The 26,176-nt window shown below is 45.8% G+C and overlaps 12 protein-coding genes across 12 annotated transcripts; 7 read left to right on the top strand and 5 right to left on the bottom strand.

The window, feature by feature from the left end:
• Positions 1-36: 36 nt before the first annotated feature.
• J056_003943 (Pumilio domain-containing protein C56F2.08c) lies at positions 37-3,574 on the bottom strand (the record flags this gene model as incomplete). Its single annotated transcript, XM_009269152.1, has 3 exons — positions 37-1,050; positions 1,097-2,359; positions 2,408-3,574. The coding sequence occupies 3 exons, from the start codon at positions 3,572-3,574 to the stop codon at positions 37-39; spliced, it is 3,444 nt and encodes a 1,147-aa protein (XP_009267427.1).
• A 197-nt stretch (positions 3,575-3,771) lies between these two features.
• Positions 3,772-5,300, top strand: J056_003942 (Polyadenylation factor subunit 2; the record flags this gene model as incomplete). Its single annotated transcript, XM_009269151.1, has 4 exons — positions 3,772-3,897; positions 3,941-4,009; positions 4,062-4,163; positions 4,215-5,300. The coding sequence occupies 4 exons, from the start codon at positions 3,772-3,774 to the stop codon at positions 5,298-5,300; spliced, it is 1,383 nt and encodes a 460-aa protein (XP_009267426.1).
• A 157-nt stretch (positions 5,301-5,457) lies between these two features.
• Positions 5,458-7,515, bottom strand: J056_003941 (Formation of crista junctions protein 1; the record flags this gene model as incomplete). The annotated part of the gene is made up of 3 exons (XM_009269150.1): positions 5,458-5,502; positions 5,548-7,407; positions 7,462-7,515. 3 exons carry the CDS (start codon positions 7,513-7,515, stop codon positions 5,458-5,460), a joined length of 1,959 nt encoding a protein of 652 aa, XP_009267425.1.
• A 194-nt stretch (positions 7,516-7,709) lies between these two features.
• Positions 7,710-8,054, bottom strand: J056_003940 (uncharacterized protein; the record flags this gene model as incomplete). Its single annotated transcript, XM_009269149.1, has 1 exon — positions 7,710-8,054. One exon carries the CDS (start codon positions 8,052-8,054, stop codon positions 7,710-7,712), a length of 345 nt encoding a protein of 114 aa, XP_009267424.1.
• Positions 8,055-9,293: 1,239 nt separating this feature from the next.
• Positions 9,294-11,145, top strand: J056_003939 (putative glucose transporter rco-3; the record flags this gene model as incomplete). The annotated part of the gene is made up of 6 exons (XM_009269148.1): positions 9,294-9,531; positions 9,577-9,788; positions 9,838-9,895; positions 9,949-10,594; positions 10,674-10,767; positions 10,816-11,145. The coding sequence occupies 6 exons, from the start codon at positions 9,294-9,296 to the stop codon at positions 11,143-11,145; spliced, it is 1,578 nt and encodes a 525-aa protein (XP_009267423.1).
• Positions 11,146-13,600: 2,455 nt separating this feature from the next.
• On the top strand, positions 13,601-15,130 carry J056_003938 (uncharacterized protein; the record flags this gene model as incomplete). The annotated part of the gene is made up of 1 exon (XM_009269147.1): positions 13,601-15,130. The coding sequence occupies one exon, from the start codon at positions 13,601-13,603 to the stop codon at positions 15,128-15,130; it is 1,530 nt and encodes a 509-aa protein (XP_009267422.1).
• Positions 15,131-15,204: 74 nt separating this feature from the next.
• On the bottom strand, positions 15,205-15,743 carry J056_003937 (uncharacterized protein; the record flags this gene model as incomplete). Its single annotated transcript, XM_009269146.1, has 2 exons — positions 15,205-15,313; positions 15,370-15,743. 2 exons carry the CDS (start codon positions 15,741-15,743, stop codon positions 15,205-15,207), a joined length of 483 nt encoding a protein of 160 aa, XP_009267421.1.
• A 559-nt stretch (positions 15,744-16,302) lies between these two features.
• On the top strand, positions 16,303-17,271 carry J056_003936 (uncharacterized protein; the record flags this gene model as incomplete). The annotated part of the gene is made up of 2 exons (XM_009269145.1): positions 16,303-16,320; positions 16,654-17,271. 2 exons carry the CDS (start codon positions 16,303-16,305, stop codon positions 17,269-17,271), a joined length of 636 nt encoding a protein of 211 aa, XP_009267420.1.
• Positions 17,272-17,395: 124 nt separating this feature from the next.
• Positions 17,396-20,898, top strand: J056_003935 (Elongation factor 2; the record flags this gene model as incomplete). The annotated part of the gene is made up of 3 exons (XM_009269144.1): positions 17,396-17,687; positions 18,330-18,406; positions 18,451-20,898. The coding sequence occupies 3 exons, from the start codon at positions 17,396-17,398 to the stop codon at positions 20,896-20,898; spliced, it is 2,817 nt and encodes a 938-aa protein (XP_009267419.1).
• Positions 20,899-21,455: 557 nt separating this feature from the next.
• J056_003934 (uncharacterized protein) lies at positions 21,456-22,007 on the top strand (the record flags this gene model as incomplete). The annotated part of the gene is made up of 2 exons (XM_009269143.1): positions 21,456-21,806; positions 21,852-22,007. The coding sequence occupies 2 exons, from the start codon at positions 21,456-21,458 to the stop codon at positions 22,005-22,007; spliced, it is 507 nt and encodes a 168-aa protein (XP_009267418.1).
• A 246-nt stretch (positions 22,008-22,253) lies between these two features.
• Positions 22,254-24,400, bottom strand: J056_003933 (Putative pentatricopeptide repeat-containing protein; the record flags this gene model as incomplete). The annotated part of the gene is made up of 2 exons (XM_009269142.1): positions 22,254-24,280; positions 24,379-24,400. 2 exons carry the CDS (start codon positions 24,398-24,400, stop codon positions 22,254-22,256), a joined length of 2,049 nt encoding a protein of 682 aa, XP_009267417.1.
• Positions 24,401-24,443: 43 nt separating this feature from the next.
• Positions 24,444-26,065, top strand: J056_003932 (H/ACA ribonucleoprotein complex subunit 4; the record flags this gene model as incomplete). Its single annotated transcript, XM_009269141.1, has 2 exons — positions 24,444-24,637; positions 24,787-26,065. 2 exons carry the CDS (start codon positions 24,444-24,446, stop codon positions 26,063-26,065), a joined length of 1,473 nt encoding a protein of 490 aa, XP_009267416.1.
• Positions 26,066-26,176: the final 111 nt, after the last annotated feature.

The following is a 26,176-nucleotide window of genomic DNA, read 5'->3' as shown; positions in this document are numbered from 1 at the left end:
AAGTCAAACATTAAAGATTCATCATTATAAGCTCATCTATCTAAATGCGTTGAATGGGTTTCCTGTTGAGCCTCTAAGTATCTGCTCAGGCACTGGTGGCGATCCATGTCCTAACACCGCTGCTTGTGCTTGGGCTTGCGCATGTGCTTGTAGTTGTAGATTCATTAGACTCGCAGGTGGCGTCATTCCACCATAAATGGGCTGCATTGGTTGCAATTGTGGTGAAAATGTCGTTGTTGGTGGTGTTCCACCTGTACTCCCACTCCCACTGCCACCTGTTGTCCCCGGTAGCGGTTGCATTATATTTAGCTTGTTCATAGGCATATTGATCTCATCCAATAACCTCCTGTATGCGGCTGGGTTTGTTATTTTTACATTTCCATTCGTTAGTACTCGTTTGATTGCTTCCATATACTCCTGTCTCTTATACTCGTCAATCGTCTGTGATACTATCAATTTAGTTATTACTGATACTCCCTGCGCTGGATCCATCAACGCGTCAAACAAAACTCCATCACTTGGACTTTCAAAGATTGCTTCTAATAAACTATTCGTTGCTTCTCTATCTAGCTTTTGATTTACCAACCTTAACACTGTCAATGATGCCAATTTGTGCGTAATCAGGTGCGCTGCATGTGGTGTAAATCTAGGTGCAAGTAACCCATATCTACCTGGTAAATTTGAAGTGTCCAGCAACCAAGTCAACAGTAACGCCCCATTTGGATTTGTTGCTAGTGGAATCGAATTTAGTATTATTGATATTGCTAAGCGTTTCTGTTGACGTAATGTGATATGCGAGCTCTCTAATATCGCCCTCATAGAACGAGCTCCAAAGCGTCCTTGTGCTATATCCCATATTCTATCACACATTGCATCAAAAATAAAGTCATTTGCTGGTGGTCCAAATCTAAGACAGCACTGAACTACGTAATTTCCAAACTGGTCCAACAACAAAGGTGGTGCGTATGGTCTAATGTGCTGTACTATCAAATTGATCTCCTCAGCAGTTGAAGCACAATCAATTATCTTTTGAGCTGCCCATGTTCCATTCTATAAGATGTCAATAAATAAAGTACCAACAAGCCATCAAACTCACCTTGTGACATCCAATCATAGCTAAGTGAGGTGCAAGATCATTCAGCATACACATTTTGGCTTGAAGTGTACAAACTTCAAATAATTTCTGAATGATCGTGTTACCAATGTAGTCACTAGCAAGATCGACTATGTTATCAATAAGTCCACCTTCAGACATTGGTCTTGTAGCCAAAATTTCTGGATCTTCAGAAAATGGGAATTGACCATTCTCGTCATCGTAATACTCGTCATTCATTTCATCGGCACTGCTTCTTCTCTTATCGGAATTACTTCCGTCTTGATTTTCAAGCCTCTTTCTCAATTCGCGCAACTTGGATGAATCAAATTTGCGGATTGGCTGGTTATCAATACCATTAACAGCTGGTAGTATTGGTGGTATAGAAGTGTAATAAGTAGCTGCTGGTCTAAGATCTGAGACTGATCTAATGTCGTCTTGATTTCCACCGCTGAGGATTGACATGATCATCTGCTGATCATTTACACTAGGTCTTTCATCTGGATCGACCTTTTCTAATTTCGGTGAGAGAGAGTTGACGACGCTCTCCTTTGTACCATTCTGAAGTAAATTCATCATAAGATTTGATCTGTAGTTTTCCGTCTGTCCAGAAGCTATTTGTTGTTCAACAGGTATGTCAGAAACGCCTTGAACACCGATCAATGAATTAGCGAGAGCCTGTGGGTGACCACCATTTGGAGCTGAGGCGGATGATGGGAATATGATTGTATTTGCACTATCATCAATTCCAGTCGACTTAACAGGCACTTTAGCAAAGCCGACTCTGACAGCACCAATCTCAGGACCGAGAAGTTCGCGGCCATTGAGTGACTTCCTCGCGCGAACAGCATCGTCGAGTCTTTCGTAGTTAACGAACCCGCAATTTTTGTGAGTGAGAACGCGTGCTGATTCGATTGGTCCAAATGGCCCAAACAGTGCAAGTAATGTGGCTGGAGTTGTGGTGCTTGGGATGGAGCCTAGCCAGAGTGCACGCGTTGGTTGCTCTGTTGTACCGTCGAAATTGATCTGATTTGGTACACTGTTTGGAACTGAGAGGGTGGAATTGTTGGTTGAGTTCAAAAGCGAGGAGGTTGAAGGAGGATTTTGAGGTGAGTCAATCTTACCAAAACCTATTCTAACAGGTGTTGAGGAGTTTGCACCGCCATTGGTTGTAGAGATGGGTATTCTACCGGCTAATCTGTGCATTACATCATCTCTAGCTCTGAGAGCATCTGATTTTTCTACGAAATTAACGAAACCACATTCCTATGTAACAAGTTCTAGTAGGGGTTTTATAAAACACAACAAACTCACCTTATCCGTTAACAAGCGTAAACTTTCAATTGCACCGTAAGGTGCAAAGACGTGCATGAGCTCTTGGGCGGTGGTGCGTGGATCTAAACCACCAATCCAGAGAGATCTGGTTGGAACTTGCTGAGTGTGAACCTGATTGAGGGAACTATAGGGGTCATCGAGGTGAGACATTTCCAAGTCATAAGAGTTGAAGGATTGTTGGAGTGGATGTGGATGAGAAGAGTCAGGGAAAGGCACACCAGATCTTGCAGGAGCTCTGATGACGTCAGGTTCATCGAGAATGCCCATAGAGATAGCGCGTGGGCGTGAAGATTGAGTGGAGTTGGAGTTGTAAGAGGGGTTGTTGAAGCTATTAAAGAGAGGATCTTGAGGATCTTTCAAGAAAGATTGGTAATCGTTAAGATTGGAGTTATTAACCAAAGAAGCAGAATCTGGGTGTAAATGATCGTTAGGAGGTTGACATGAAGGTGATGAGGTGGATGAAGATGTTTTGAAAGGATCAGCAGCTTTTGAAGTGGAGAGAGTGTACGCTCTTGATCTTGTTGGTGAATTTAGAGAGATATGAGAAGGCTTTGGTATCGATAAAGAAGGATTTGAATGATTTGTATGTGGGGAGGATGGAGTTGAAGGAGGGTCATCAAGGCCGAGGTAATCAAGGGTACGCAGACAAGCGTCTTCAGAGGGCAAGTCAGAAGACTTGAGCTCATCACCGATGGCGCCAATTTGTGAATTTGACCTCGAGTAGAAGAATCTGCTACCGAAAGGATCAGCGAGTCTTTGAACCGAGGGGGAAGAAGGGGGTAGGGTAAGTGAGCCAGATCTAAGCCTTGGAGACTTTTCAAAGTTTAAAGCAGAAGAATGAGAGTGCCTTAAACCAGGTTTCTGTGGATTGGAAGCGTAGTCAAGTGATTCAATCGCTGCGGGAGAAAGACCAGCTTTTGAAAGATTTAAAGGGGGAGGTTGGTTGAATTGAGTGGGATAATTAGGAATACTGGATAGATTTGAAGGCAGAGTACCAGCTCTAGCTCGTCTTACGGGTGGTGTGTTGGCAGGGGAAGGTTTGTTGGGAATAGCAGCGACACCTTCATCATGCTGAATCTGCAACGCCCGCTTTGAAAGATATTGTAGATTTTGATTGGAATTTGAGTTTGAGTTGCTCGATGACATGACTTGGTTGTCTGGGTGACAGCCATCAAAGATAATTAAATTTACTTTAAAATTAAAATAATAAATATAAATATATAATTATGATAGATTTACTTGGTAGTTTAAATTCAACGAGTAGTCAACGTCCATCAGCTCAACCCAGATGGCATCCTTATCGTATACACGAGCAATCACAGCCATCCTACGTAGATCCAACGATGGTCGATAAAGAATCTAACGCTCTCGGCGCTGTTTATCAACTCGGTATCGACTCACGCAAGCCAAAGAAGACGATTGAGAGGAGGACTGTCGAATACGCGGGTGAATTAGCTGCCTGGAATAGAGTACGTGGCTACATCCAACAATTAACACTCTAATCCCACAAAGGATCGTAGGAATATCACAAGTCCTCGTCCAAATCAATTCCTTAGACCTGGTTTGGATCATATTGTTGAGGTGAGTTGCGCGGGCGTTGGTTTTATAACCCCTTAACACAGACAATTTCCAGCTGCGCCCCCCTGAAGCTTACAGCAATCCAACTACTTCGATTGCTGCAAAATTCGTTCAAGCATCCGTCAATAAGATCAAGTGCTCTATCAATGTTGTAGCTGTGAGTATATTTAACCTCCCAATCTACCCACTAAAACTTCCACTACCACAGTGGACCCCAGATGGTCGTCGTCTACTCACTGGCTGTCACTCTGGTGAATTCGTCTTGTGGAATGGCTTAACTTTCAACTTTGAGACTATCTTACAAGCTCACGACTCCTCCATTAGAGCCCTCGCATACACTTACTCTGGCGACTGGATCATTTCCGCTGATTCTGCCGGTACTGTCAAATATTTCAACCCCGCCATGAACAATGTTGCTGCTTGGCAGGCACATGGCAACAAAGATACCGGTATGGACACTGCCATACGTGGTGTAGCAGTCTCTCCCACTGACCAGCACTTTGTTACCGCATCCGACGACCAGACGCTTAAAGTTTGGGCATTTGGTGAGCATCGTGAAGAGCGTACCCTCACAGGCCACGGTTGGGACGTAAAATGTGTTGATTGGCATCCTCACAAAGGTCTTATAATGAGCGGCGGTAAAGACAATCTCGTCAAATTCTGGGATCCAAGACGGCCGTCTGATCTATCTACCTTGCACGGACACAAGAACACAGTACAAACGTGTAGATTCTCTCCTGATGGTTTGCTAGCTGCCACTGGATCACGTGATCAAAGCGTCAGAGTTTTTGATCTACGCGCAATGAAGGATCTTACAGTTTTGAAAGGTTTCGATAGGGAGGTATGCTCACTGGCTTGGCATCCTATTCATCCGGTGCTTGTCACGGGTACGGCGACAGGCGCTATGGTTTACCATTCCCTCGCTCACCCTCACGACCCAAAGAGTACAACAAACCCTATAGCGAGTGTCGACTGGGCCCACGAGAGTAGTGTGTGGTCAATGGCTTGGCATCCCCTCGGTCACCTCATGGCGTCAGGCTCTAACGACTATACTACACGCTTCTGGGAGCGCGAGAGACCGGGAAGAGCCGTTGGGAGGGATAAGTTCCATCACGGTCCTATGTCAGAGGAGGAAGAGAAGGCTTTACTTCAAGGTCCTTCCATCTCCCCACAAACCAACAAGTCGGAGGACGAGGACATGCCCTTACCTGGACTCGGGAACACAAACACTGGCATCAACAGTATTTATGCTGTCGGTCCAATTGAAGGCCCTCTGCCTGGCTTCGACGGGTAGTTGGAGTTCGGTTGAAGTTTGTTATTCCGTCTTAGTAACTATTTCTCATGTAATTTTAATATTTATAGTGATACACATGCGACATCTACTGCCTATCCAAAACACACCAACATCATCTTTTAATTCATTTGGTGTGCATTTAGTGAAATTCTTTTATCTAGATGACAAGGAGAGATGCGAGTGTAGCTTCCGTTTCAATTACCTGGGTGCTTCGTTAGAGGGTTCGACGGCAAAAACCTTCACTCACGTCAAGTGTCTGCTGTACGTGCAAAGTCTTACGCGCCTCGTTGAGCCAGTCGGTGAGAAGGGTCTTTGGCCATCCCGTTAACTGGTTCAACTCGCGTGCAGCCATGTCTAGATTCTTTTGCGAGAGGTAGTAATCTGCGCGCGACAGCACCGAAGCAACATCACTACCTTCAACCAAACCCTGCTTTTTAAAAAGCAACAATGAAGACATGACAGATGACACTGCAATGGAAAGCGGTCCAGCACCTACTTCAGGTGCCAATGCAACTCTTCTTACTTTTGGTTCTATCGATTGTCTGTACCAGTCTGAGAGGTCACCGACGCTTTCAACACCCTGGTCTGGAATCTTAGACTGGGTGAGTGGCTCCAATGCAGCTTCAACAACTGCTCCACCAGCGCCATCTTGTGAGCTATCTTTGGCAACCTTGGCCAGCGCGTCAAGCTCCTTTCTGAATGGCTTTTTCTCATCGCTAACTTCGGTCAACGAGAGCTTCCCTACGACAGCCCTCTCGAGAGCTCTGTAAGTCGACCACAGTGTATGTACTCTAACATTATCATCTACGTAGTCAGCGTTGTCGTATGTGACGCGCTCGAGGTTCTTGACGTCATCAGCGAGTGACTCCAACTTGGCCAATCGTCCACCACGTTCTTGCTCGACTTTGAATTTGATATCGCGGAGCCAGCGTCTCTGCATTTCGACACCCTGCGCAACAACCTGTTCGCGTAGTCTCTGGTTGATGATCTCCGACTGTGTCGCGAGCTCCTCCGATAACTTCTTCTTGAATGACTCAGCTATCGTTTTGCGCTCGACATCAAATTGATCACGCCAGTCTTGCTCATGTGAGTCGACGCGGTTTTGGATGTGTCTCTCGTGTTCGATCAGCATCTTAGAATACTCCTTGGCTTGGGCGTCGAGACTGCTCTCCAACTTTCTCTTCTCTTCTTCCTTCACCGCTTCGAGACGCTGTCCGAGTGCTGAGAGATCGCCCTGGGCGGTGTTTATGACATCCTTCACGGAGCCGGCGGCATGTGGAGTGTCTTGGATGAATTTTGAGAGGTTGTCGATAGTCTCAGCGAGCTGAGAGACGATTGGTTCAGATGCAGACAAATCTTTCACAGATGGTGCAAGGAGAGGGATAGACTCGACTGGCTTGCTCTGCTCTTGCTTAGGTGGAGGTACTGGAGTTGCCTTTTTGGGTGGATAGACGTATCCATCAGGCAAAGAGTGACCAATTGGGAGAGGTGGACCAGTGTAGATCTTCTTTCCATCCGCTGTCAAACCACCAGCATTGGGATCATCGACCGTATCAACGACCTTCTCGCCAGCCTTCTCAGCTTTGTTGCCCAAGTCTTCAAGCTTTTCTTCAGCTTTGTGGGCGACTTCGCTTGCCTTCTCGCCGGCGCTCTCGACGCCATCCTTGGCCTTATCGACGGTTTCATTCATTACGTCCTTGGCCTTGTTGACGAGACCAGAGTCAACATAGAGACTCTCATCAGCATCCTCTTTAGTCGACTGCGCTGTCTCCTTTGCCGCGTCCTTGGCGTGGTCTGCCTTGTTGGCATATTTATCCACCAAAGCGTGGAGACGCGCGTAGGCGTCCTTGCTCACTTCAGTAGCGTGAGCAGCCTGTGCTCTAATAGCGTCGTAGTCGATATTGTCTATTCTGTCCTTGAGGTTTGCGTCTTCGATGGCTTCGAGGACGTGGTGGGCGCCCGGGAACGTCGCCGTGAAGAACTCAGCATATGGCGGGTCCTGGAGAGCGTAGTAGGAGCTGCCACCATAGAAAGCTCCGGTAACGAGTGCGGTTGTGACGATGAATCTGCGTATTGGGCGAGCTGGCTTCGCGGAGCTGGAAGCGTACTGTGGGGGCTGTTAGAAAGGTGCATTTTATACTGCCACGTTTTATCCACTCACACTCCGCGTGCTGCGTGCTACTTGCGCGCTGATTGAGCGGTTCGCTCTGAGCATAGTATGACGGGTGGGAGTAAGAGTAAGAGCAACAGCAACAGCAACAGCAACAGTTGTCACAGTGCAGCGTAGATATATGTCGTAAGAATGAATCAATTTACAAATAAATGAAATACAAGAAGCTTCAATCTCATAATTTAGCGTTTCTGTCGTCAAATTCAGCTAATGGAGGTTAGGGGTGGATTCAATAGATTTCAATTTGATTTCGTTGGGTAATCCCCTTTGTCTGCTTGGAGCTCTTCTTGACTGGGTGTCGAGTATTTCCCGCCTTTTCCTTTGAGCGGACCGTGGACAGCATCCGCCTCATCAGTCTCAATGGCATCGTGGATCTTGTCGCTAGACGTAGTGCCCTGGCCAGTGTTGGCAGTTGGAGGTGGTGTCTGTGGTTGCTCTTGGCGCTCTGCTAGCTCCTGCTCGCTTGTGCGGTCTTGTCTGTTGGACTGGTTTCGATGTATCATCAGCAGGACAGGTTTCGACGGAGTCCACGCTCCTTGGCGGGCAATCACTGGTCTAGTCTTGGAAATAATATTAGCAAGCATCTTCGGGTGTTTGTAAGGAGTGTTTATGGCCAAAGTCAGTTGGAATGAACAATTTTCACACTTAGGCGTACGCAGGCTAACATATTTCAAAGCACTTCATATCCACGCTATTCCACTACTAGAATGATATACATATCCTTTAATACACGATTCTTGTTCCCACGACTCGGGTTTTTGGAATGGCTTGTACAGCGATGAAGCAGACAGAACAACATCTATTGCATATTCGTTCTATCAGTTTCATCGCTGTACAAGCCATTCATTAACCCCAGTCTGCACCTTAATACGTGGTAGCTTCGCTGTCTCCAAACTCTCCACAAAATTCTTGTACAGCCTCATCAATTAAACGTTTTATTGCTGCCCCTGATTTCTGCAGCTGATAATGTCATCTGCACTGTTGTCAAAGCTACCAGGCCCAAACATCTCGCCGTTCATACTCGTGCAGCGAACCGATGTGCATATCTGTACAAGAAAGCGTGAGCATGAGTTACGGGAACGATAAAAAGGATTGGGGCTTCTTACCGTTCATTAAGCCAAGGCTGTCCTGAGCCACATGCCAAGTGCCATCCGTTCGAAGATGAAATTTGGCGATGTATGAAATAATATCGATATATAATTCCAACTGGATATGAGACTTTCTTGAAAAATGCGCACCCACCATGTCCGACTTGGAGCGGAGGATGCGTGATCATCACAAGAACTAAGCGACGCCTATATAATTATGGGAGGACGTGACCAATACATTAAGGGTATATTCAGGCTACTCCAAAGCTATCTTACTATGTCCGCGCTCGTACACAGTACTCCTACTTGATTGACTCGCTTAGGGCCCGCGGGCCTCGGAATCCTCGGAACAGAGACAAAATGTTGTAAGCATCTACAAAAAAATACATGCATACCCCGCATCCCCATGAAAAAGAGTAACCTGAGTTGTCCCTTTCTCATGAACGCGTACACCTCTTGAACGCTCAGGCCAAAAGGCCCCGTGTTCCTAGATTGGAGCTCCAGGAAGTGACTGGTATTTATATCCTCAAAATCCTGCAGTTCCCCGCATTTGTGGAATTTTAAACATAAATATTTTTAGGTGTTTTAGAGCGGAATTCCTGACGCAGATAATCGACTCCGAATCATCATCATCCAGGCACAGCTCAGCTGATTTTTCGAAGCTTCTCCTCAAAAAGCTTTCGCTCTCCACACTTTTCATCCACAACTCTCTCCACCAACAATTAACAACTCATTATGAGAGACTTAAGCTACATTTTTAAGGAAGGATTATTGTCGCCCAAGTACAGGACCCCGCTGTTTTATGCTTCTATAGCAGTCTTTGGTGCTGTTCTTTATGGTTACGACGGTACATACTTCACCTCTGTCCTTGCCACACGTCAATTCAAGCACGACTACGGAGCTTGCAATGTAGAGGGTGAATGCAAAATTAGTAGCTCAGATGAAAGTATCTTTACTAGTATCGTCTTCGTTGGTATGTAACCATAATTGGAATCATATAAAGCTAATATTTGATCAGGTGAATTCGTAGGAGCTTTGTCGTCGGCACCGATAGGTGACTACTTCGGTAGAAAAGGCTGTTTCATAACAGCTTGCGCTATGGGTATCATCGGTACAATCTTGCAATCTGTTATGGTCGGAAATCACCCTATCTTCATTGTTGGTAGAATGATACTTGGTATTTGTGTCGGTATCATGTCAAATGCTACTCCTCTGTACCTTAGTGAAGTTGTAAGTGGCTCGTTTGTTCGTTGAAAAAATTACCTGACTTTCGACACAGGTTCCAACTGAAATTAGAGCTGCTGTAGTTGGTAGCTGGCAATGTTTACTCGCATTAGGTGAGTTTACACTCAGCAGATCTGCTCTAAACACGACTCTGACATTGGAAAAGGTCAAGTCATCGGTTCGGGTGTCGGTCTTGGTTCAAAAAGCCGTAACGACACAGGCGCATACCGTATTCCAATTTGCCTTAACCTCATCTTCGTTTTCATAATCCTAGCTGGTCAATTTATCATTCCTGAATCACCTAGATGGCTTGTCACTAGAGACAAAACTGAAAAAGCTGAAAAAGCACTGTGGAAGATCCATGGAGCCAGACCTGATGCACAAGCATGTGTGGATGACGAGATGAGGCAGTACAATCAAACGAAGGACGATGAACTCCAATCCTCAGGCAAGGATGCCACATGGGCCAGCGTTTTCGCCGCCGACAATCGCAAGAAGCTATTTGTCGTTTGCGGTGTTCTCATTTGCCAACAGATCTCCGGTATACAGATTGTCTTCAGTTACATCACCGTCATAGCTCAGGACTTGGAACTCGGCAGCGACCCATTCGTTGTGACAATTGGTGTCACAGTCGTTGAGCTTGGGGGTGTTATCTGCTCTTTCTTCATTGTCAATCGCTATGGTAGACGCCCTCTACTTATGTACACTGGTATGATTATGGCAGTGTTCCTGCTGATTATGGGCTTCATGGGTGTGGGCAACTACACAACGCCATCAAAGAGTGATACTTTTAACAAAGTCGTCCTTGCGATGTACATACTCTTTACATTCGCGTTCAATTTGCAAGTATCAGTTTATTGAGGTAATCACAGAATCTGACCATATCAACAGGGCTTGGGGACCACTCGCATGGGTTTGTGCTAGTGAGCTTTCTGGCGGTCGCGTCAAGAACAAGATCATGAGTTTGGGAACTGGGTGCTTCTGGGTAGGTAAATATTATGACAGTAGCTTTACTTGCTAACACACTGGCTAGATTTCAGCATTTGTTGTCACTTTCACATTGCCATACCTCTACGATGAAGAATATGCAGGTATCAAATCAATGGTCTCGCTCATCTACGGATTCCTTTGTTCTCTCACTGTAGTCTTTGTCTACTTCTGCATCCCAGAGACACGCGGTAGATCACTCGAAGAGATTATTTATATGTTCGACAAGATGGTACCAACAAGACATTGGGATGAATTTGACACCACACACATTTTTGCTGTCGATGAAAAGGGTCAAAGATTTGGCGGCGAAGAGATGGAGCACGTGGAAAACAATGAGAATGAGCATAAGCTGGAAAAGAAGGAGAGCGCTTAAGGGAGGGGTTCGCACATTTTCATTCACTAATTTTTACGGAGAGCCAAAGTTAGCTCATAAACTCTTTCAATTTTACTCTTGCACTTGTACAATTAATTCCGGATCATTTATAAACAACTTATAGATGAAATATGCATGTAATTTCATATAAATCAATTTTTGTTTTTGGATGCCGTTTTCATCAATGTTGAAAGTGTGACAAAGGTCTATGCTGGAATTTGAGATACGGTTGAGTCTTGCAGGCGTCATATCACCTTTCACATACAGCAATTTCGCAATGTACGATACAACTCTACATCGCTAATAACCTCGGGATGAGTTTATGAGATAGCAGAGAGATCTAAAGATGTATTTCAGTGAATCAATCTTTTTCCTCTCCTTTAATTCAAACGCCAAAAAAAGTTAGGTGAAAGTGAGACTTTGACCATACGAACAACGCTTAGGTCTGCACTAGTGTGTTTTCTTCAGTGCATAAAGATATTAATCCTGAATTTGAATACTAGAGGTTTCTATATGGGTAAACAGTCAACGTAGACCTTCTATAGGCTTACTCACTGGCTATGTTTTAATATGTGTTGCGAGTTTTGCTTTTTTCCAATTGCAGATATGGTTGTAATTAACGCTGTCATATATATACTGTAAAAGTATCACGTTCTCACCATGCAACGAAACTTTAATGAAGCTGGCTTATTGTATCGATAGATGAACACAAAGTATAGAAGAGGAAAAGGATCAAATTTTCAACTTGAGCTACAAGTTCTCAGTTGTGAATAATCATAGATATGAAGTATTATATAAAAAATATCCAAGAGGAGATTAAAAAGATTTTTTTTATATGTACATTACTTAAACATTGCGTTTTACCAGGCTAGTCCATCAGTGTAAAACTTACAATACATGTCTGTTTTACTCTCGTACAAAAGCTCTATCTGATCGAAGGTTTTGGCATAATGACACGTGTGTTCCGAAACATCTGCAATTAATTCGATAGTCTTGGCGTCACCCTTAAAAGTGTTGCCTTTCCAAGTAATGACATTGGCACAGCTGAGACCGCCTTCGCCGTCTGTGAAGAGATTGGTAGGAGCAGTAGTCCTCCAAATTTCATCGCCATGTATTGTTATATCAGTGTCTTGACAATGACCTGCTACTCCGGTACACCAGGGACCAGCCCCGTCTATCGTATAACAAAAATCAGATCAAGAGCTAATTACCTGAGTATGTCCAATTCCTAGAGCTGGTTTGAGATCCTTTAGACGGTTGAGTTGCTACGACTTCACGTCCTCCTGCATATACTAAAGAGGGTGAATCGAGGGCAAGTAATGCGAATGACATTAGAAGGCTGTGATCCATATTAAATATCAAGGACTTTGGTTCTTGAATGAGTGGATAAAAGGTAGTAAAAAGTCCTTTTATGACCTGGTGTTTCAATTTTAATAAAGGACTTATCAAATACCCCCTTTCGAGTTGGCCAAGCAAATTTTCTTAAAGCCACTGAGTTGGTCGTCTTACTGTCTTCGTAGGACTTGCTCTGAATGCCGAATACTGAATTGTCAAGCATCACGACTGATCTACTAGACGTTGTGATTATTTATTAAGATATTCCATATACCAATTGATTATTCTATGCCGAAATCGTCATATGACTCGGTCTTGCTGTTCATAAATTGACAGGAAGCGTTTTCTTCATGATTTTTTATTAGGGATAAAGTAAGGTGGCGTGAAGCTTCTCTGCTCAAACTTGATCATATTGCAAGACTTATGAGTCTCACCTTAGTGGAACGCGACTTGATGTGCGATAAGAGCTTCAATGAATGATCCAAATTCAAGGTGATAGAAACCTGCTATCAAAGCAGATAAGCCGCAATATTATATTCGGAAATTATTCGTTCTTTGCTTACAACGGGCTCCAGCGCAGAGACGAGGCAAGATATGGCTGGAGGCAATAGAAATTGACACAGCTAGTATGATCTGTAAAGACGAGAAAAACCACAGCTTAGACATACAGGCTTAGCTGGACTCGTTGATACGGTATTTCGCCAATAGACAAAGTCAAGACGGTTTAGCAAGACCAGTACCAAGTCAACGCAGTGAATAAATTGACAATTTTTGCGAAGAAACTTTTACTCTTTTAAGCGTGAAAAGGCGTTTTCTTCTCTTAACGGGTCCACAAACCCTTCAAATGCATCAGGTGCGCCAAGGCCTGTATCACTGAAAAGATCACCAGGAACAAGAGACAACATCGCCGACGGACCTGATATCCTCACAATTTCATATAAAGACCTGCTTGGCTTGCTTCCCGCCGAAGCTGAAGCTACCTGCAAACGCCATGAGTAAGGAGTATTCGGAGTTGGAAACTATTTTTGAAAAAATGAGAATAAAATGGATGCATTTGTATAATTAGATAATGATCGTCTGCTACTGCCTGCCTTAAACAAATTCAGTCTCGAGCGAGCGAATGAAGCGAAGAAACCGATTTAACATTGAGACTGACAAGAAGACGAACAAAACAAGCAGAGTGGATGACGATATACGCGCCAAGCTGTGGATAAACGCGAGCGAGGAGCCTTCTAGCAACCTCTGCGCAACGCGGAGCATACCCCCATCGACGCCGTACAGCTTGGTTGAATTGTGTTTGCTCGTCGTGAGGGACAACTTCAAGCAGCTCTATCAGTCGTATAGGGATGCGTTTGTAGAGTCGTTTCGGCTGCTCCCAGAGACGCACCGCGAGCGATTAGGCAGAAGTATTCTGAAGGAGCACTCGCAGATAATTAGCCTCAAGCTGATACAGGAGCTCTTCACTATCCCACCAAATATAAGCCTGAACCAGAGCATCCCAGCACTCAACAGCAATCAGTACCCGAAGCTGCTGCGTGAGCTGCCTGGCGGGCTAACAACGCTAGATTTAGTAGGATTCACTGAGCTCAGTGATCTTTCCGGACCGCTATTTGTAAAGAAATCGCCCCATCTTCGCTTCCTCAAACTGCGTGGATGTCTTTCTTTAGGTGAGCGGACTATCGAGGCCACTTCGACACTCAAGGAGCTGGAAGAGCTCGATATATCATTCACAGCAGTACCTCTGTCCGGCCTCGCAAAAGTACTCACTAGCTGCTGCAAGCTCCGGCGACTAGACATGAACGCCGTAGGAAGAGTAAGCACAAAGAACACGGCGCAGTGGGACCAGATGCTCGATGTAGTGGTGAGGTCGTCGATAGATGCCAATCTCCAGCCCCTCTCCCATCTTGAGCATCTCAACGTCGGCGAGTGCAACATCTCCGATGCAGCGCTCGGTCGCTGGCTAACACTCACACCGAGTCTCAAGGCACTTGACTGCCACGAGTGCGAAATCACCAACCCAATGCTTTTCCTTCCTCCCAACCTTCACCAGCAGCTCGTGAAGATAGATATCTCGCGAATGAGTCTTGACCTCGCAAATTTCAGGTTCTTCTATAAATCCCTGCTCACAAGTGAAAAAATAAAGGTGCTTTGGATGTCCGGGGTCGTAAGGAATATTAGCGCGAGTGATAATGAATATTTATTGACCAACGAGCTGCTCACCCCTGAAGACCAAGATAAGGCGATCGGATTTGCACCTACAGATATCAATTGGAGTAACAATCCGCGTTTGAGGGGAAAAGAATGTCTCAGACATCACATCACCAGCAGTCTCAAGTACCTCAATCTGTCTGGATCGACGTTCGAGGGGAGTGCATTTAACGAGGCTGTCACTCAGAACAAACCAGTGCGGCTGGAAAATGTGCAGCTCAACGAGTGTGTTATCGATGACGAGGTGGTTGAGGGTATACTTAAGCTAAAGGGGTTAAAGTCACTCGGACTTATGAAAACGTCGATTGCGGAGGACTCATTGAATCGCATTATCGACAGCTGTCCATTGCTAGACTCAATTAATCTCACACTGTCGAGAAATATTAATGTTCGACACCGCCGAACTTACTTTGAGCAGTACGAGCAGAGCAAGAGAATGTAATAATACAAATGTAATAATATCTTATCAATCCTATTAATCCTATAATATTTCTCTGGAAGGAGTGCAAACCAAAACTACTTCTGAGTTGCGAGAAACGCACTCAAGCTGTCTGCCCAAATCTCAAGTACCTTGATCCGTCCCCCAACGTCCAATTCTAGCCTGTACAGAACAGTCTCATCCCACCTGTGAAAAGTTTCACATATGAGCCAGCGGAAATTAAATTAGACTAAGACACTCACTTCTTGCCTGTTCTGCGATTCAGAAATGTTGCGTCGCCTTTACAGGACGCTATGGCACCGAGAGGATTGTCGTTTTCACCCCCGCAATCGCAATCGATAGTCCAGCCACCCCACACCGGCTCGTTGACGATATTTAAGTACTTGCCGACGAGTTTGAAGTAGTCAGCCAGTGTTCGCGATTCGTCGTTGTCGTCATCTTCTTGCAACCCTTCGAACTTTTTGCCGAGATAGGGAAGCTGCGGGAGTGGGAGGCCGTGTTCGATAATGTGGGAGTCGTTGCAGAAGTAGCTCAGCAGGATGGGCAGTTCTTCTCCCCTCCCAAATGCCTCGCAGAAGGATTTGGCTGATTTTAGAAGGCGTTCTGAATCGGCCATGAGGTTCGAGAGAAAGAGATGGCGAAATGGTGCTTTTGGATGTTAAGTTGATTTCGCGAATGCAATACGTCTCTTGTGACCTGCTGCCTGGTGCGTCCACGTGAGCCAAGCACTTGGTATAATTCGTTTGACGGTCCGAGCACGTTTTTACAAAATAGGAAGGAAGTTGTGTATATGGGTATGTACAACATCTCCAACATCATCAGCTATCATCTTAGCTGAGCGCGCCGAACTAATCGACCAAATCATCTTCAACTGAGTCTCCAAAGTATTTACCCTTTTGGTCTCTTTTGGTCTCTTAGTAGACCAGCTCACGCGTGCCGTAGCACATTCATCACGACAAAGCTAGGCAGATCTTTATCTTCACTCCGATCTATACTCTTCAGGCAGCTGTCTGACACGCTTGCCTGATGTCGCGATTGCCTTCGTCTTCGTAAAATCGACTTTAGGAATTTCGTTATATGACCAGAATCGTGGAGTTCTTGTTGACGGTGTCAATGAGCGCGTGTGACCCATTGCACGTTAGATGCGCATCGCGTATCTGGCGAGCTCTCCAAAAATGTCTAGATGCGTTTTCGTGCGTTTCAGACTAGACAGAACTCGTTGTCATCCGCGCATGCTCCTACAGAGTTGTTCTTTGATGAGTAGATGTTGATCTTAAAGAATTTGCTCATTTGCTCGTTTGGCCGTGTCAATTGCGTTTGTGAGACAAAGACACAAACACAATGCAAGGCTTTAAAGACAACCTGCATTACCCACGCGCACAAGGCACAATGTATATTGCCTTCGCCTAATTGCCGGTGCCTGGTTCGCATCTGTACATGGATATTGCTAAGAACTTCACTTAAATTTCAATTCGCTGGGATGTTGTGATGTGGCTGCAATTGGACTAATCTACTCTGCTTATCAGTTACATCGGCCATCTTTCGGTGAATACTCGGTTCCACGCGCACCGATTGAGACATTGTCCACTCCTCACCTCACATCCACAATATTGATTTCGTGCAAAGCTCGCAGGGACAGTGCCAGATTTGGGCGCTACTTCAAAATCGCAGTGCACTCCACCAAAGAAACATCGCTGTTTGTATGTGCCGAAGATAGCCCGGGCAGTGACAACAATTACTTTATCTGGGACACAGCAGACGAATGGACTATGCCATTTGAATTTACAACACAAGCAGCGAGGATGCGCGACGCTCATCCCACTTTCAACGCTTCGTGGGCGCGCTTGGAAAGCGTGAAGCATCTGGGTAGGTCTGCCAATGCTGAAAACAACCAAAAGTCCAAGAGAGTGGAAATAGAAGAGACGAATTTCTTGTCGTCCCTTTTTAACGGCAAGGAATATGGCGAGGCGTGCTGCAACCACGCGATGGCTTGTTCTGGAGCTAGACACGAGGCTGTGAAGAGTATTCTGGAGCATTCCAGAGCGAGAAATGAAGCCATTGGCAAACCTCTCGGTCTCCTATTCGCGAAGAGCAGACCCAAAAGACAAGAAAACGTTTGTGGGCCTGAGATGTTGCTTAGATAGAGTAAATCTTAATTTAGTAAGGTTGTCTGCTTTGAAAAGGTCGTGCGAGTTGCGCGGACCTTCAAGGTTGATTTTTGACGACTGCTTTTTCATGCGTAGCGTGTGTCGAGAGTGTCATGAGCAGATGGATGCTCTCCACCGCAACAAAAGCGGTTTGTTGTCACTACACGAGGCTAATGACAGAAAGCTTTGTTGCGACGTTATGGCATGCACTTCAGAGAAATGTCTCAGAAGGGAAATACACGAGGAAGAGACCCAATTCGTCGTTGTGAACGTGGCGAAGAACCATGCAGCTGGTATGGCACTGGTGAGCACCGCTAGTGAAAGACCAGCTGCGTTAAGAAGGAAAGACGAATTTGATGATGAATCAATTTCACAAGATGAATCAACAGACACACAGGATGAGCATGTAAACAGTGAATGGTTGGATTCAGATGACTCTTGGGAAGATATTGAGTGATTCAAGGCTATTTAGTATAATCACATTGACTCCAATAAAAGTTGTAAAATTGAGCAAAAAACGAAGCTAAAGATATAAATGGCATTTACAAAGCACCTTATCAATATTGCTCAAGTAATTGTACACTATCCCTTCCCATGCCAGGAATAACTTGCGTCATGGGATAGCAGCGAAAAAGAGCAGCGAAAAGATTTAATAAGCGTAACATTAAGCAAAACCCCGGCTACTCCACCACTAATGCAAATTAATCCACACCCACTCATGAAATTAAAAATCTCCCGCCTTTCAAACCCATTTCGAAGATTTTTGGTATCCTTGGTTAAACCATCAAATTCTTAAAAAATGGGTAAGTTTGAATAGTGGCGGGTTTGCAGGGGATTTTAGTGGAGATGAAATTGTTGACATTGGGGATCTTCTTCTGGCAGTCCTCGCGTCTTTTTCCCAATTCAAATGATCGAGGATTTGCAGGGAAAGCAAAAGTCACAGAAGTCTAGGAAGTCCCAGCACTCAGTAGACACGTATATATTACTCTTAAACACACCTTATTCCCCTGCCAACGCCACATCGTCATAATCTCTCATCTCACGCCTTCCATTAGTTCAATTCACCATCGACGAGCTCAGAGGGCTCATGGATAAGCCTACACAGATCAGAAACATGAGTGTTATCGCTCACGTAAGTTTCGTCTTAGTCCATTTTTTCATCTAATTTTTTCCCAGGTTGATCACGGTAAGAGTACTCTCTCAGATGCCCTGGTTGGTAAGGCCGGTATTATCGCCTCCAACAAGGCCGGTGACATGCGTTTCATGGACACCCGTGACGATGAAAAGGCACGTGGTATCACCATCAAGTCCACCGCCATCTCCATGTACTTCCCTCTTCCAAAGGAAGACATGGACGCCGTCAAGCAACAAACCAACGGTAACGAATTCTTGATCAACTTGATCGACTCTCCAGGTCACGTTGATTTCTCTTCCGAAGTTACTGCTGCCCTCCGTGTTACCGACGGTGCCCTCGTTGTTGTCGATTGTATTGAAGGTGTCTGTGTCCAAACTGAGACCGTCCTTCGTCAATCCCTCCTCGAGCGTATCAAGCCTGTCGTCTGTATCAACAAGGTCGACAGAGCTCTCCTTGAGTTGCAAGTCAGCAAGGAGGACCTCTACCAATCCTTCTCTCGTACCATCGAATCCATCAACGTCATTGTCGCTACCTACAACGACCCAATTATCGGTGAATCTCAAGTCTACCCAGAGAAGGGTACTGTTGCCTTCGGTTCCGGTCTCCACGGTTGGGGTTTCACCCTCCGTCAATTCGCTGGCCGTTACGCCAAGAAGTTCGGTGTCGACAAGGTTAAGATGATGGAGAAGCTCTGGGGTGACAACTACTTCAACCCAAAGACTAAGAAGTGGACCAACAAGGAAACCGATGCTGAAGGTAAGCCACTCGAGCGTGCCTTCAACATGTTCGTTCTCGACCCTATCTTCCGTCTCTTCGACGCTATCATGAACTTCAAGAAGGACGTCACCCACAACATGATCGACAAGCTCGAAATTCCTCTTACTTCCGAGGAGAGAGAATTAGAAGGCAAGCCACTCCTTAAGGTCGTCATGCGTAAGTTCTTGCCATGTGGTGATGCTCTCTTGGAGATGTGTGTCATCAACCTCCCATCCCCAACCACCGCTCAACGCTACCGTGTCGAGAACCTTTACGAAGGTCCTCTCGACGATGAGTCAGCTATCGGTATCCGTGACTGTAATCCAAAGGGTCCACTCATGCTTTACGTCTCAAAGATGGTTCCAACCTCCGACAAGGGTCGTTTCTACGCCTTCGGTCGTGTCTTCTCTGGTACCGTCTCATCTGGTCCAAAGATCCGTATCCAAGGTCCAAACTACGTCCCAGGTAAGAAGGATGATCTCTTCATCAAGACTATCCAACGTACCGTCCTCATGATGGGTCGTAACGTCGAAGCCATCGAAGATTGTCCAGCTGGTAACCTCATCGGTTTGGTTGGTGTTGACCAATTCTTGCTCAAGTCTGGTACCCTCACCACCTCTGAAACCGCACACAACATGAAGGTTATGAAGTTCTCTGTATCACCAGTTGTTCAAGTTGCTGTTGAAGTAAAGAACGCCAACGACCTTCCAAAGCTTGTCGAAGGTCTCAAGCGTCTCTCCAAGTCTGACCCATGTGTTCAAACTTGGATCTCTGAGACTGGTGAGCACATTGTCGCCGGTGCTGGTGAGCTTCACTTGGAGATCTGTTTGAACGACCTTGAAAACGACCACGCATCTGTCCCACTCAAGAAGTCCGACCCAGTCGTTGGTTACCGTGAGACTGTCAAGGCAGAATCATCAATGACTGCCCTCTCTAAGTCACAAAACAAGCACAACCGTCTCTGGGTTACTGCTCAACCAATGGAGGAGGAACTCGCTCGTGACATTGAAGACGGAAAAATTACTCAAAGAGATGATCCAAAGGCTCGTGCCCGTTACCTTGCAGACACTTACGGATGGGATGTCGCTGATGCTCGTAAGATCTGGTGTTTCGGTCCAGAAACCACCGGTCCAAACGTCATGGTTGATATTACAAAGGGTGTTCAATACCTTAACGAAATCAAGGACTCATGTGTTGCTGCATTCCAATGGGCTACCAAGGAAGGTGTTTGCGCTGAAGAAAACATGAGAGGTGTTAGATTCAACATCTTGGATGTCACTCTTCACACTGATGCCATTCACCGTGGTGGTGGTCAAATCATCCCAGTCACCCGTCGTGTCTGTTACGCCGCCTCATTGTTGGCTGACCCAGGTCTTCAAGAACCAATGTACTCTGTTGAGATCCAATGTCCAGACTCATGTCTCGGTGGTATCTACTCCACCCTCAACAGACGTCGTGGTATGGTTTACTGGGAGGAGCAAAGACCAGGTACCCCAATGTACACCGTCAAGGCCTACTTGCCGGTTCTTGAGTCATTCGGTTTCAACGGTGCTCTCCGTGCTGCTACTGGTGGTCAAGCTTTCCCACAAGCTGTGTTCGATCACTGGGAGCTCATGAACGGTTCTCCACTCGAGAAGGGCTCTAAGCTCGAGGCTCTCGTTACCGATGTCCGTACACGTAAGGGTCTTAAGCCAGAAGTTCCACCACTTGAGAACTTCTACGACAAGCTTTAAGGGTTTGTTGTGTGTAAAAGGGTTGTTTATTTTCTTCTAATTTTATTTTCTCATGAATACAAAATATACAAAAATTTCATGTGCAACAATTTTCGAATTTTGTGAGTTGTAATGTCATTAGTGCATATGTGGAGTGTTCCACTGTAAGGCGTGCTTATGGTGTTGAATAGTGCCCTCAAATCATTTGGGTTGATTTGACATATCGCAGCACGGCAGCCGCAAAGCTATGATGAGGATTAAAATTCAGAAACAAATAAACGAGTAGTCTTTTATTCCAATAGAACCTCCATCATTTTTTTACCATCATTCGACTTTGAAATGACAGACATTCGTAAATGACATATCAGGTACAGCAATAATACTGACATTCAGATTCTGTCAAGTCGTCAAAGTGGATATTAAAATAACCTAGGTTGCGATTCATCGCGGCCTGTCAAGTCAAATGTTTGATCCAGATGCCGATTTCGTTCATGAATGACGTTCGTCCGGCAGAACAAAAATAAAAAATATGCCGAGCACAACGATTGTGCAAGTTGAATTAAAACTAGCAGCATAAAATGTTAAACGTATCTGAATATGACAAAAACAAAGTATTTTCCGTCAATGACATCAATGAGTACGCTCAATTAATCTGCTACACACAAAATCCTGTATTCGTCATGTTCAAGTCAGAAAATCATGACGCTGATATAAGCAACTTCTTTGCTGAAGTAGTTGAGAAACTGGCCGATGAGACTAAAGATGTTACCTTTATCTCTGTCAACTACGTATATCGCAAAAGACTTGAAGAGCCTGTGCCTGGCAGTAACTTAATCTGTGCTTATGAAAACACGAGGTGGTTGCCTTGCTTCCGTATCTACCAAAATGGTCAAAGGAGAGGAAGTCTCTGCCATTTTATGGGAAGTAAGGTGAGTGCTGTTTTGTTCGTTACTAACAGATCTAACCTCTCAAAGCTGGAGTTTGAAAAAATGGAGCTAGATACCAAGACACTTGTCGCTGCCGCTAAGAACATGGTTGGAGATGATGAAGCCGCTATCGATAAATATCCTCTTCTTCTCCCCGATAATCCCAAGGATAGGGAGTCAAAGGAAGGTCTTTTCATTATCTAAGCATTGAGCATTAGGATTCGATGCACAGATATGAAAATATGTTTATTATGTTTGTACCATACACGAGTTTTGTTTGTACCATACACGCCACTTAATTGAATTTAAACATACATCAAAATGTTAAGCGCGTGGCTCTGGAGAATGAAACTAGGTTATCCGATACCTGCCGGTCCTTTGATTTGCATTCACTTCGTCTGTTTTGTTTTAGTGTACATATGCATAGTATATTTACAGATATCAACAGTTCTAATCCTTCCACGGAATATCGACTCTTTGTCGAATAGAGTCCCACAAGAGAGGATAGTGATGAACAAGAGAAAGCCTGAGAGCGTCGAGTGCCTCCACATCTCTCGAGGCTCTCGTCAACCTGAACAAGACCTCAATAGAATTAGCATCAACAGAGAACTCGCCCCCCTGTAGCACCTTCCAAGCCTCATCGAAACGTTTCCTTCTAGCGAGAGCCTCGATGAGAGTTTCCCAATTCTTCCTGTTTGGTGGTATGAATTTCGCAGCGTTGGAATAAACGGCCAGTGGATCAGCGGGGGTGCTTCTACTACCTGCTGAATCGAGCGCAATAGACAGACTAGCGTTATCAGCGCGCTGCGAGAAAAGAAGGGCGTTAAACAGTTCAACACAACGCGCACCACTTCCCACTCTGTTATGGGCATTGAGGAGAGCATTGCAGAGATAGATATCTGGTCGTATCGATCTGTCAACATTGAGGAGTGTCTCTATTTTGCCCACACTGCGCGCATCCCGCACGCGCGCATAGTAGTCGAGCAGTACAGTGTAAGTTTTGCAACTGGGCGGGTGGCCAGCCTTGCGCATGTCGTTGAGAATCTCACTGAAGAGCAAGGCGGGGACAATCTGCACGGCATCGGCGTCATTCTCCTCAGGAAACCGCAGTCCACAGAACTCAGCTATAATGCTCTCGAAGCCCCTTCCGTCGATGAAGGAAGCGCGACTATCCACTACGTTCGCATAGAAGCGGAAAGCCTGAAAAAAGTCCTGGGAAGAGTGCAGGAGAGCGATGACAAACGAAGTCTGGAATTGCGTATCGAGCGTTACGTGAGCCTCTTTCATCTCCACCAGCAGCGCCGTCGCCGTAGAGACATCCCCCTGCTTAGCACTGACCCGCAGCATGAGAGCGAGGAGGGCGGAGTCGAGGCGTGTGCGCGCGTCGAGCTGGTCGTATATTGCTACCATGCGTGCGAGGTCGTGGTGCTGCGCTAGCGTGCGCATAAGCGGCAACGTCGCGGCGAGTGTGCGCTGCGGAGAATCCATGTAGAACTCATAAGCTGCGTCGTGGCTCCCGACTAACAATTTCTCCACCATCGCTTGGTACGTGTGCTTGGACGGGTCGACACCAGCTTCAGCGGATAGGTCGTCAATTAGCTCCCGCGCTGCCTGACTCGAGAGGGGTACGGGCGAGAGCGTCACTAGGTGGGATAGCGTGATGTCGTTCGGGTGTAGATTGGCTTCAGCAATGTCTTTAAGTACCTTTTTGGCTTCGTCGATGCCGTATTGGCGTCCGCGTGCAACGAGAATGCATGTGTAGCTGGGCAGGTCTGGAGAGAGAGCGCGGAGGGAGGATTCGATGGAATTGGACTGCTCCCACAGCTGCCACTTGGAATAGCCATCTAAGAGGATGGTATAGGTGATTAGATCGGGTTGCAGGTTGAGAGAATTGATTTCATGTCTCAATTGCTCGACAAAGGGGAGATCATGGAATTGGAAGGCGAGCTTCAAACGGGCGTTGTAGAAGGCCAAGTCTTGGGTGGTGTTTGTGGAGTGTATCAGCTGAAGAATACGCTGATAACTGGAGTAGTCGTTGTTTGTAGACGAACTAGCGAGTAAAAGAGGGAACAAGTGGGGTTTGTTGAGCTGGCTGAGGTGTTTCTCTGTCAAAGAAATGGCGTCATGTAGCCTACGTTGTGAGACATTTCCAAGAATCAACAAATGAATGTGATTCGAGGTAATATCGAACCCCCAGAAGTTACCAATGTCGTTATAAAGACGCTCAAACGCGATGAAATCTTTCTTATGAGAAGATTTTGAGAGTAGTTTGAGTGTGTGCAGTAGCTGCTGTGGTTCAACGCCAGAAGTATCCGAAGTGGAAGTAGATCTGAGCGACTCGTAGTTCTGCCATAGAATATCAAAGTTTGGATGCCTATTCTTTAATGACGCGTTAAACAAATCAATAGCCTTTGATTTTGATGGTTTTCTATCGGATTTGAAGATATCTTTGAATAGCCTGGTTATACGCTTATAATCTGAGATACGAGAGTTCCTGGGGGATGTCAGGTATTCTCTAAATTACCCAGTATGACCCACATTTATCTGAATTTATTTTTTATTTTTCAATTTTCACCGTCGTCGTCCCCAAAGCCCATCTTCTCTTCTTGATTGAAAAATCTTTACGAGCGGAGAAGGACGATGACCACGCTATCTGCAATACAAGCGCAGCAGGATTTCATCGTCAAGCCTAGTGAGGCTGCTGCCCCTTTGGATACGTCTCAGTGGCCATTGCTATTAAAGAACTACGATAAGTTATTGGTTAGATCGAATCACTATACGCCATTACCATATGGCTGTAGTCCTTTGAAGAGAGACCTCACCACGTATATTAAGTGAGTTTTACTCTCCTACTCCACTTGCTCGTGTCATGATGATCAAATTTTCTTGACCGATTTTTTTGACGAAACCAATTAATCTGTATCTGCAATTCTGAACATGAGCTTCTGGAGTTGCTTTTCTTTTTCTTACTCTTTTCCCCCAGATCCGGTGTTATCAACCTCGACAAACCTTCAAACCCATCATCCCATGAAGTTGTTGCGTGGATCCGTAGAATGCTGCGTACAGAGAAGACTGGTCATTCAGGTACTCTCGATCCAAAGGTCACTGGCTGTCTCATTGTCTGTATTGACCGTGCCACCCGTCTCGTCAAGTCTCAGCAAGGTGCAGGAAAGGAGTATGTAGCAGTCCTCCGCCTCCACAACAAGCTCGATGACGCAGCCACACTCCCACGCGCCATGGAAACACTCACTGGTGCTCTCTTCCAACGTCCACCACTGATTTCCGCCGTCAAGCGCCAGCTGCGTATTCGTACCATCTATGAAAACAACCTGATTGAGTTCGACAACGAGCGCGGTCTCGCTGTGTTCTGGGTGAGCTGCGAGGCTGGTACGTATATCCGTACGCTGTGCGTCCACTTGGGTCTCCTCCTCGGTGTAGGTGGACACATGCAAGAATTGCGTCGTGTGCGTTCAGGTGCGATGGCTGAAGATGACGATATCGTATCGATGCACGATGTTCTCGATGCGCAGTGGGTTTACGATAACACGCGCGATGAATCCTACCTCCGTCGCGTTATCCGCCCTCTCGAGGCACTTCTCGTCAACTACAAGCGTGTGGTGGTTAAAGACTCAGCTGTCAACGCCCTCTGTTACGGTGCTAAGCTCATGATTCCAGGTCTGCTTCGCTACGAGAATGGCATCGAGGTTGGCGAAGAGGTCGTTCTGATGACCACTAAGGGTGAGGCTATTGCCGTTGGTATCGCGCAGATGTCCACAGCTGATCTCAGCACCGTCGACCATGGCGTAGTTGCCAAGATTAAGAGGTGTATCATGGAACGTGACTGGTTCCCAAGGAAGTGGGGTCTCGGACCTCGTGCTCAGCAAAAGAAGAAGATGATCAAGGATGGCAGTCTGGATAAGTTTGGCAGACACAACGACGCTACACCGGAGAACTGGAAGAAGGGCTACGTCGACTACTCAGCTACAGAGACAGTAATCCCAACACAGAATGAACCAGCATCGGTGAAAGAGGAAGTCAAGGTGTCGAAACCAGCAGACTCACCAATGAAAGTAGAGAAAGAAGTCAAGGTGGAGAGTGCAGAAGATGACGCCGAAGCGCTGCGTAAGAAGGAGAAGAAGGATAAGAAGCGCAGACGCTCAGAAGCCAATGAAAATGAGGAGGAGGAGGATGAAGAGGACAGGAAGCGCAGAAAGGCTGAGAAAAAGGCCGCAAAAGCTGCTGCAAAAGATGCCAAGGAGTAGAGGTATTGAGAATGACTGTAATTTATCACTTTCCGCTTTCTAATTTAAATGTATAATGTGGCTCATTTACGTCATTTTGTGAGTCAACCCACGGGAGCCAATAGAAATGAT

The sequence above is a fragment of the Wallemia ichthyophaga genome (assembly GCF_000400465.1).
Source record: "Wallemia ichthyophaga EXF-994 unplaced genomic scaffold scaffold6, whole genome shotgun sequence".
In the NCBI taxonomy this organism is placed as follows: domain Eukaryota; kingdom Fungi; phylum Basidiomycota; class Wallemiomycetes; order Wallemiales; family Wallemiaceae; genus Wallemia; species Wallemia ichthyophaga.
The sequence above is the reverse complement of the archived record's forward strand: the minus strand, read 5'-3'. Positions and strand labels throughout refer to the sequence as shown.